General features: G+C 51.1%; 1 protein-coding gene across 1 annotated transcript in view; it reads left to right on the plus strand.

Annotated features, from left to right (window-relative positions):
* The window catches only part of Shank3 (SH3 and multiple ankyrin repeat domains 3), a 59,427-nt gene extending 50,023 nt beyond the window's left edge, over positions 1-9,404 (plus strand). The window contains exon 22 of the mRNA XM_008834799.3: positions 8,731-9,404. Coding sequence (XP_008833021.1) covers positions 8,731-9,316 — 586 coding nt within the window. The 3' untranslated portion in view covers positions 9,317-9,404. The remainder of the gene's footprint in view (positions 1-8,730) is intronic.
* Positions 9,405-11,283: the final 1,879 nt, after the last annotated feature.

Below are 11,283 nucleotides of genomic sequence, written 5' to 3' on the forward strand. Positions count from 1 at the left end.
CCCCCCCATCCACCTCTTTTCTTTGTCTGGTCTTGCTTTGCTGTCTGATATAGAAGGCTTTTTGGGATTCCTGTTCTCTGCATCCCTGTTGGTGCTGGCAGTGGGACTGGTTACCTCTAAGACCCAAGTGCATCATGAGACCACCCAGGACCTGCTGGAGGCCCTGCTCCATGTCTGCACATTCACAGTATGGCTTCCAACTGAAGTTGCCTCTGCCTTTATGGATTTAGTCATGATGTACTCTGGAGCTGTGCTTCTCTCTCGGCAGCTGCTTGGTCATGTAGCCTTGTGTCTACCACCCCATGCCTCCATTTATGTTTTCTCTCTGACAGTATGGCTGCCCTATGTGACTGGTGCCACCTCTCCTGGAGCAGCCTCCTGACTTGCTTTCTTTTGGGGCTGAAAGTATACTGGTTCCTTTTCTTTGGGAGACTTGCCACAAGAAACATTCTGCCCCAGAAACATTTGCCTTACAGCACCCCTTAGGCCCCTTAAACACAGAATCTCAGGTGTGATTTATAAAGTTCCATCAAGAAGAGGTGGAAATCACACCATCTGCTCTCTCACTTTCCCATTCCTATCCTTCTGTCTGTCTGTCCCTCCCACCTGCCACAATGGTTATTTTCAGGGGTGGGGGTGCTGGCTTGGGGAGGTGCTAAGCTGGAGTCTGAGTGCTGCTAGGGTTGTTGCTACTCTGTCTAGGCAGAAACTGTCAGAGCCCTGGGCTTATCCTTTGGGGCTCTTTCTTGGGGAACCCCTCTCCAGGGCTCCCATATGGACTGCATGGATGCTGGTGACAGAGTTGTCTACCTTTTTCAAGCTGCTTTTGCCACTACTGCAACGTTCTCCTACCCCAGAGTTTGGGTGGGCTGTTTTGCAGACTACCCCAGGGGCCCTTCACTATCAGCTGTGGAAGAAGGCAGAATTCACAAAGTAGTGAGCAGTGCACAGCTTAAGGATAGCGGGTCATACTCAAAGGGTATCCCATCCCACTTTCTTCCAATTTAGAATCCAGAAGGTAAGTGGGAACTTCAGAAGTTTACACTGCCTCTCCAAAGAGGTCCAGGAGCACACCTAGCATCCTAGGGCCTTGCTCTGGAGCATTTTTCCTTTTTAGCTTCTTCAAACTCCCAGCTGAATTTGAAAGACCCTTCTTTAGCAGTCCAGTGTTAAAGACATCTCTTAGAGTGGGCATAATGAATATAGATAGACCAGTCAGGAGGAATAGCCAGGGCCCCAGACCTGTCTGTATGTGGAAGTAGCTCCCTAAAGATGGAGGTATCCTGACCCAGTCTCAACTAGAGTGCTATCTTTTTCCTTTGACTTTCCTTCTATCACCAGCCCCTCTGTCTTCTTTCTGCCTCTTGGTGTTGATGAAGGTCAAAGCCACTTAAGCTACATAGCACATTGCTTAGCCTAGTGCAGGACCTCAATAAACATGTATTAAGTTTATAAAAGAAGCAAGCTAAATGCAAGTGCTGTCTTGTGTTTTGTGATCAGAAAAAGGTGTTCTTGGGCAAATTTCAAGACAGATGGGGCAAAGAGCCACAGGACATCTAGTAGCCTGGTTCTCATCATTGGCTTTGGCTTCCCAGGGGACCTGGACAGTAGCCAACAAGGTCTAGATGGTTCCTTAGGCAGAATCCGCTTTCTAGATTTGCCCTTCTACCATGGTCTTTGGCATTTGCCTCAGCTGGAGTAAGGTTGTTTTATCTTTTCACTCTGGGCTTTTTTTCCTTCACCAGACCTCTGTGTTCTGTTTTTTCTTAGACGTAAGATAGAGAAGGCAAGGCCTGAACTAGAATTCTTGTTTTTTGTCTGTAGGCTCCTGGAAAGGAAACCTCTTTTACTTGGTAGTTCCTGCAAAATTATGATCTCTATTTAGCCTTGTGTGGCTCTGCTTTCTTAACTAATCACTGGGGCTCACTGACTGGGTGTGAGCCAGTGGGGCAGGGCTGGCCCCGTGGCAAACGAACTGAGAGTGAAGGCAAGTGGTTCTTCAGAGAGTGTTAGAGAGCCTAGGGTAGCAGATGTCCCCTTTGTTTGACATGGCCCTCTCCAACCTCTGCAACTCACTACTTTGCCTGACACTGGCTTGGGAATTTCAACCTTAAGCAAATCACGTTGGCACCTCTGCTTTCTTGGGGAGTTTTCTTTTTCATTTAGCCTCTGCATGCTTCTCTCTGTCCTCTTTCAAGTAGGTATTGGAATGGTTGGCATGTAGTATCATCTATGGTATGGAAGAAGCATGGAACAAGCACTAGATCTTTCCATGTGAGACCTGGCATTACCTTTATTGCTTCTTATACAAGGCACTTGACCTAGGTTAAGTCCTAGAGTCCTAGAGTCCTTATAGGAAAGTATGCATACTCACAATACCTCTAGAGACTGTTATAGCATATTACTTCATCTTCACAACATTCAGTTAAATGAACAATAAAGTCTCCATTTCTCAGACAGTAAAACTGAAGTTCTACTAAGTGGTGGTGTCTGTCTTGACCTTATACGTATTGTTCTCTGTTGCTGTAACTTGGAACTTATGTCTTTAAGCCCTGGGTTTATGCTCAGTAATTTCACATTGAAGAGATATATACTTGTTACATAGCACAGTATCACCTGCATTTCTCCACACGTAAGTAATAAATTATACTGAGTGTTTCTTAACCAGCCTAGCTATACTGAACCACCTTGGACTTTGTGTTCCTCCATATGTTTCTGTATTTTGTTCTGTTCTCGCTCACTTTTCTTGAAACCCCTCTTGGGGTTTCTTTTCTTTGTTTGGAGACAGGGTTTCACTATGCAATCCAGACTGGCTTTGATTTCCCTCCTCTAGGTCCTCTGTGTGAGCCACCATGCCTAGTTTTTGGACTTCTTCTTGCCATCATACCTAGACAAAACAACAGCCATCTGGAGTGTGCCCTGCTGCCGACGACAGTACTTTTGTAAATGGCTATAGGCATGGGGCTCTTGTGGCCTTGCTACATATAACTTATTTCAGATCTGGTCTTTATCTGATCTCTGTGCCCAACCTGTCCATTGGGGCTATGCGTTAGCTCTGGCCCTGTAGCCAGTGGTAGCTAGAGTTTAGTATTTACTTCTTACTTTGGGATAAAACTGCCAGTGAGCCTCTTAGAGACATTTGGCAGTCTGATGTCTAGGTATTACTGCTTCCTTCCCAGGAGGTATCCTGGCAGAGTTCATAGCATTGAACCACTTCTCTGGTCCCCTACATGTTTCCTGAGTTTCACCTACCAGGCTTATCTTTCTCTTCCCTAGATGGAGTCCACCAAGAGAGAAATGACCCTTTTTGTCTACATTCTCAATAGATGTCTCAGTCCAGGCTATGGTAGTTCCTAGTCACAGGTGCTTGGCAACCTGAGCTTTTTGTAGACAAGTTAAACTTCCCTGTATATCATGGGACCAAAGTTCAGTAGTTTGTAGAAATCAATCAGTTCATTTACACTGGGCCCATGGTTGCTTTTTGTGTTGAAGCTAGAGGGTACAGTGTCTTTGGTACTACCACTGAGGTCTAAGATCTGTGATCCCATTTGCTCCTCAAGTTTCAGGTCTAACCCCCATTGGACAGACCCTTTGTCTACTGAAACCCCCATACCTGACTTGGGCTACATTTGCTCATTGGTTCAAACAAGTGATTGTGGTGCACTCTCCTGTCTATATTGAGGCCTACCTTTGTATCCAAATTTCACTTGTCTTCCAAGCCCCCTGTTTAGACTTGAATACCACATGTGGCTCAAAACCTACAGCAGTACTCTGTTTTGCCTTAGCTTTCAGGGTTGCTCTGGGGAGGGGTAGGTGCTGGGGATTAAACCCAGGGCCTCGTGCACACCAGGCAAACAATTAGCCATTGAGCTACATCCCATGGTGTTTGTTTCGTTGAGTCTTTCTTTTTAAAAAGTTTTGTTACATTTATTTGTTTACGTGTGTGTGTGTGTGTGTGTGTGTGTGTGTGTGTACGTGTGTGCCACAGCATGTGTGTGAAGGTCAGAGGACAACAAGTGGGAGTCAGTTCTCTCCTTTCACCATGTGGGTTGGAACTTAGGTCATCAGGCTTGGTGGCAGGTGCCTTTACCTATGGAGCCATCTTGTTAGCCTGAGATGGGGATCTTTCTATGTAACTCAGTCTGAAATAGAATCCACTGGGTAGCCTTAAGAGCTAGTATTACACATGTGTACTACCATGCCTGGTGACTCGATTTTATACCTGGCTGACCCTCACATATGTAAAACAACAATAACAAACAAACAAAAAAAAACATGGTGAAAGGGCTTGGAAATATTTGCTTTTCTCTCTCTCTCTCTCTCTCTCTCTCTCTCTCTCTCTCTCTCTCTCTCGTTCTCTGTCCCTCCCCACTCTCCTTCCCCCACATCCCCGCCTAGGTGGCCATGACTGTACCACATGCTTGTTGGAGGGAGAGCGCAGGGTTTCCTGTTCTCTAGAAATGTTGGGATCACTAATGAAATCTTGTAGGAGACCTGCTTTTCAACCAGGGTGCTCCAAAAGCCCTGCACTGTTTGCTATAGGTTCTGCCTGTTTGTGTGTCTTTCAAGGATCTTGACAAAGCCTATGTGCTTGGACAGTCCACCTGCAGGTGCTTGAGGGAACAGGACACTGGGGCCAGGTTGCCAGCAGACCATATACATTCCTGAAGTTGCAAACTCTATTAGGGAACAGAAAGAGGTTGTGGAAGAGAAGACATAAGCACACTGGGCATATCAAGGTTGGAGCTGTGAATAGGCACTCAGAGAAGCTTTGTAGCTCTACATAGTTCTGTGTTCCTATCAAGGATTGTTTTCTATAATTATGCCTCCATGTTGCCAAAGTCTGCAGGCCTAGACCTGGCCCACATGAGTGCAAGGGTAGTAGGCCTGAGGTAGAGGCCAGGCCTGAGTGAACTTTCTTCTTGACTGTGGGTCCCAGTGGGCTGACAGAAGTAGGCAAGCCCAGGAGGAAGATGCTGTGGTGTTTTTATAGGATGACATTTTTTCCCCCAATACATACTGTATTCCTGACTTTGTGTCAGGTATCAGGAGTCAAGGACAACTGCTAAGAAGGAAGTGAGGGGCTCGGGATGTAACTCGGTGGTAGAGGGCTTGCCTAACATGCATGTGCCCTGGGTTTTATCCCTAGCACAGAGAGGGGAGAAACGGGGAGATACAGAGGGAGAGGGAGAAGGGAGGGAAGGAAGGGAGGGGAGGAAGTAAAGGAGGAAAGAAGAGAGGAAGGAGGGTGGGTGGTTAAAGGTCCTGAGACTATGAAGAGCTTCGGCTCAGGTGACGAGGAAGGACTGTGCTAATGTTTGGAATTGGTGACTTATTTCCCCTAGAGATAAAAAGATGGAGGAGCTGACAGTGGCTTTCAGTCTTCTCATACGGGCACTATTCACTGAGGCAGGATTTGACTTATGTTCAGATCACAATAGAAACTCTGACCTCAGAAGAAACTGATAGGTCCTTACATATGGCATTCCTGGACATAGCCATAGCAAAAGGTAGGGTTAGATAATATGGCCCAAGTACAGATTATGAAAAATGTGGGCTAGAAAATCCATCTAGGAAGGAAGATACTGAGCAAAGGGTTCTTCCAAGGAAATGAATAAACAGGTCAGCTAGAGGCCCTGCCTACAGGCCTGGAGACTGCCTATAGGCCTGGTGGGGAGAACCTGGGGACAGTGAGACAGGACAAGATCAGATGTTTGTGGAAAGACCTTGTGGATGCTTCCTTGAGAGAGATCATGCTGAAATCATGGGGATGTGAGGTGGTGACACTACTTGGTGAGGTACTTACTGTGTCTTAGAGGATGCATAGCTAGGAACATTTTGGAACATAGAAGATGCTGTGAGATGGTCTGTGATGGCTAGAACCTGACCAGGAAGTGTGTCAGTCAGTTAATAGTGACAATAGCCAGAAATGGGTGTGCAGAGATATATGGAAACATGTGGAAGTCAGATTTGCATACTGCTGGGTTCCTGCCTTGGGGACAATGTGGGTGATACTCTTCCCCAAGAGGAGGACAAGACACTGGGCCCTGGGTGCTCTGGTCACTCCTTCCCGTGTACAGCCTTCCTTGGGCTTTTCTTCTAGGCCTCACGACATCTCCAACACAAGTGGAGGTGGTCGAGATGTGTGACTGGCCCTCTCCCTACTCCTAGCCCAGTGGCTCCAGTCTCTTGCTCCCTGGCCTCTGGGCACCTCTGAAGCCAGCCTGCCCTCAGCCCAGGCCTCCAGGGTACCCTTACCAGGAAGGAAGGCTTTGGTGCCATCCAGACAGGTACAGCTCTGTTTGATCCAGCTCAGACCTCTTGGACCCACACCCTACTCTGGGCGCTGCTTGAACCTCCCACTGCACTGCCTTGCAGCTGTTGTACCCTCAGCCTTCACAGCTTGGCTGTGGTTCTGCCAGCTCAGACTGAAGCCTAACCCTGGGGGTGGGCCTTGCATATGTCTCTCTTGTAATGGTGTGAATTTTGGGGTGGAGGATGGACAAAGTGACTTTCCTGGGCTTGTTACTCTGTGGGTTTCCAGTCTGACCTTACAGGTATGCTTCCTCTATAGACTCAACTAGCAACACTCCCAGGAAACCTACTACCTCCCCTTCTGCTGCCACCTCACTTTGCCCCAAAGTCCAGATGGCTCCATGAGGCCAGGTTCCATGGGAATGAAAATTTCTTCTGGGGGCTTTGCCTGTTCCCTGTGTATACGTCAGATGGTCCCGGAATCTTGGTGTTGGGGGTCCTGTTTGCCCTCTTTAGGAAGCTCTGTCCTGGATCTGAGCAGTTGGGAGGAGAAAGCCAATCAAAGGGATAGAAATGAAATCTCCAGAGAAGGACTAACCTTGTACAGTGGGAGGTAAAAGTTGACAGCTGCTTTAAAGGAACATGTTAGTTAGCTTTCTCTTCACTGTGACAAATTACCCGACATAAACAATTTAGGAGGAAAGATTTATTTTGGTTCATAGTTTCAGAGATTTCAGTCCATGGTCATTTGGCCCCATTACTGTGGAGAGCATCATGAAGAAGAGGGTATAGTGACTCACTTCATGGTATTTAGCAAGAAGGGAGAGGAAGGAAAAGATGGGGAGGGAGACCATCAGATTATAACTCCATCAGTGTATTCATAGATTATGATAGAGCCCTCATGATCCAATCACTTCTCAGTGATTGGGTTCACCAGCTGGGGACCAAGCCTTCAACAAATGAACCTTTTGTGGAGAGGGATATTTTGTATCCAAACCATAATGAGGGGAGAAGTGTTGAGTGAACTGCTGCTGGTATGGGACAGACACTGCTGATTCTGTGTGGTTAGGATAGTACCAAGGTGATCAGGAACTCAGAGGAGGGACCTTAGTTCAGTTTAGGCAGAAAAGGTATTGTGGGGGTGAGATGACAGCTAGAGAGAGGATGGTCAGACAGCAGAGAGAATGTCAGACTGCAAGGCATCAAGTGCCAGGTGCCTGCTAAGCAGCATTTGTGGTCTGCATTGAGAGGCACTCTCGGACATCTAACCAAGTCTACCTGCACATTCAGACATGTAGGCACTTCCCTTTCCCCAGTGCCTCCAGAGTAGATGGGCCTTACCTTCTGAGTTCCTATATCTGTAGAGTGTCCCACAGGGGTTCCCAAGCCTGGCTGCCCATTGTATGGTTGTGACTGAAGGCATTGTGGGCCTGGCCTGCTAACACTCTTTCTCATTGCTCTCTCCTGCCCATCTGCATGTGGCTGCTCTGTCTAGCTGCGCGGTGGTCCCGAGTGCCGGCTGTGTAAGTGAGCATGCCCATCCCATGCCTCTTGCAGTCCACATGCTGTGCCTGACCGCCCCTGTCTGCTCTGCATGGCTGTGTGGGGCTTTGGTGCCACTGACAACCCCTGAGACTATCCTTGGCCATAGTAAGGGGTAGGGATGGGAATAAGGGGATATGGGAGTGGACTCTCTGGAGTCACCTCAGGGTGACCTCCTTCCAGCCAGGCAGGCTGAGGCAAGGCTACAAAGTCCAGGATCCTGCCAGGTGAGGCTGGGAAGTGAGATACTCCCATCTGTCCTTGTGTGTCTGCGAGTATGTTACTGCATCCCTGTCACTACTGCTGCATGTCTGCAACCCATGTAGGCAACATTTCTGCTGTGGTATGCTCCTCTGTGCAGGGAGACTGTCTTCCTGACATGATGTTCTACTGCCTCATAACTGTGATGCTCTACCTCTTTTGAGTGTGAGCACTGCCTGGTGTCTGTCTTCAGTGTCATGGACCTGTTCGGTCATGTGTCACTGCCAGCCTTTATCGAGACTTAGCCATCTTTGAAGCCCAGGTGTCTCTGGGTTTCTTCAAGCTGTAGAGCAGAGCTGTATGTGGGGAGTGGTGAAGATATTATCCAGATTTTACAGTCCAGGGTGTTTGTGGAGGGAGCTCATGCCCAGAGACTGTTAGAGGCTGGCAGGGAGGGGCAAGCAGCTCTTGTCCATGAGAAACTCTTTGCTTTGGTGGGCTGCCCTTGGGGCCTCCATGGAGAGGGTGTGGGGGACCAGTCTTACTCCTTAGATTCCAGTTGGTTTAGGAGTCCTACAGAGCAGGGCACTGGCTCTGACTCAGGATGTTAAACAAAAGGTGGTGACCACAGGATATTCTCCCAACCCTTACTGTCCTGGCTCTGCTTACCTCTGCCCATCCCCACTTTACTTTCTGCCCCTCACCAGGGCCTCACCCACTCTCCCTCCGCAGGCTCTTCAGCAGCCTCGGTGAGCTGAGCACCATCTCAGCGCAGCGCAGCCCCGGGGGCCCGGGCGGAGGGGCCTCCTACTCGGTGCGGCCCAGCGGCCGTTACCCCGTGGCGAGACGAGCCCCGAGCCCTGTGAAGCCCGCATCGCTGGAGCGGGTGGAGGGGCTGGGGGCGGGCGCGGGAGGCGTGGGGCGGCCCTTCGGCCTCACGCCTCCCACCATCCTCAAGTCGTCCAGCCTCTCCATCCCACACGAGCCCAAGGAAGTGCGCTTCGTGGTGCGCAGTGTGAGTGCGCGCAGCCGCTCCCCCTCACCATCACCGCTGCCCTCGCCTGCTCCTGGCCCTGGCGTCCCCGGCCCACGTCGACCTTTCCAACAGAAGCCCCTGCAGCTCTGGAGCAAGTTCGATGTGGGCGACTGGCTGGAGAGCATCCACTTAGGCGAGCACCGGGACCGCTTCGAGGACCACGAGATTGAGGGCGCACACCTACCGGCGCTCACCAAGGATGACTTTGTGGAGCTGGGCGTCACGCGCGTTGGCCACCGCATGAACATCGAGCGCGCGCTCAGGCAGCTGGACGGCAGCTGACGACCCACTCCCTCTCCCATTCTGGCCGCGCCCTGCCGGCAGGGCCCCCACCCCTATCCCGGGCCGCAGGCTCGGCTCCCCGCCCCCCCCCCCCCCCCCCTTTCGCCCCCCCCCGCCCGGCGGGCCCCCCCCCCCCCCCCCGGGCCCGGGGCCGGGCCCCGCCCCCCCCCCCCCCCACGGCACCCGGGCCAGGAATGTTGCATGAATTGTCCTGTTTGCTGTTGCTCGGAGACTTGCCCTGTACATTGCTTAGTGCCCACCCCTGCCGCTGAGCCCCACCCAGCACACAGTAAGGGCGTGGACCAGGGAGGCTGGGTGGGAGGGGGTTGGGGCGGGGTTCTCTGACCTGACCACCTCCCTCACAGCTCCTGGTGGCCATTTTTCCAGAGGGGGAACCTAGTCCAGCATGCGAGGTCAGGACAGGCCTTGGTGACTCGGGGGAGGGTGGGAGGGGGGGAGACATTGGGGTTCTCGATGGGGGCCAAGGAGCTCCCTGTTTTGCATATTTTAATCCACTCTATATTTGGAACGAGCAAAGGAACAAGTATCTCTGTAACAGTTCCCTCCCCTTTACCCTCTAGCCCTCTCACTGGTCCTGCCACAGCTGCCCAGTCTTCCATCACCGGCCCCTCACTGCCACCCCATATGGGGCAGGGGCCACTCCAGCTGGTCTGGGGTTAGCCAGGGTCCTGACAGCCCACCCTGGGGACCCCCGGCTCAGCCCCCTTCCCTTGCTGAGCTATAGTATGCCCCACCCACCCTTCAGGTGCTGCTCAGGGGGAGGGGTGGCAGGCATTGTCCTGCTGGGCGCTAGCAGGGCCAGGTGGCCTGGGAGATTATTGCCCTGGGGCTGGGCCCTGATACCCCAACCCCAGCCATTTTCTTCACAGGGTCTCTCCCCAAGGAGGGGTCTAACCTCCTTCCCACTTCTTGGGCAACTACAGCAGAGAAGCCTCCCTGCCTCGCACCCCAAAGTCTCCCATTCCTGCCCTGTGTGTGTACACATGCGTGTGTGCACACCTGTGTGCGTGTGAAAACTGGGTGCATCTGAGTGCATGGGTGCCCTGTGTGCCTGATTGTGGAGTGGTCCCCAGGGGCTGTTCTGGATGGGTTGCGGGGGGGTCAGTCGAAGTTAGCACAGGATGCATGCATAGGTTTGTACCTATGAAAGCACCCTGTCTCCTCTTCTAAAGAAAGACTGTCCTACCCGTGGGTCCTGCTGTTTTCCCAGCCTGTTCTCCCAGAGTCTCACTCAGCCTAAGCAGGGTTTCATAGTGAATCCTTGCTGCTTGGGGAGGCCTCAAGGGTCCCCTGCAGGCAGTGCCCCCTTTGGGCTTCTGAGGGGATTGTGGGGGACCCTTAGAGTCAGGCCACTACAGCTCCTGGAGCGAGCAAAGACCCCTGAGGGTGCCCGGCCCCCTTACTGTGACTCCTCACACTCAGCAATGATCTGTGGGGTGGGGGGCCCTGGGGCATTTTTAAACATATGGTTTGGAGTCTGGACTAAGCTCCATTCACGTCACTCACAAGTTTCTGTTTATATTTCTAGCTTTTTTTAATAAAAAATAAAAGACAGAAAACAGATGTTTTCATGGCCCAGGGTCCTGGCACGCCGGTCTGTGCCCACCCACCCCACCCTGGCCCACTGGCCCCATTCCCTGGGCACAGAGTCACACTCATTAACCCTCTCACCAACAGACCAGGTCACAGAGCAGCAGTCACTGTAACAGACTGCCACATACACAGTCTCACATTCACCTGTGGGTTTTTGGTTCCATTCAATTTGGGTTTTTAACTTTACAGGGTCAGTTCTGCTTCATCCCTCCTTTTGTATGGAGTTCCATCTGGGGGCTTTCACCCCCTGCTCCAGTCCTGAGGCCTCCTGACCCTGACGTTGTGATACACCCCACAGAGATCTATGTTTCTTATATTATTAATAATAATTATTATAATATTATTATGTAATA

Source organism: Nannospalax galili, unplaced genomic scaffold (genome assembly GCF_000622305.1).
Source record: "Nannospalax galili isolate Female #2095 unplaced genomic scaffold, S.galili_v1.0 scaffold237, whole genome shotgun sequence".
NCBI classification, from domain to species: domain Eukaryota; kingdom Metazoa; phylum Chordata; class Mammalia; order Rodentia; family Spalacidae; genus Nannospalax; species Nannospalax galili.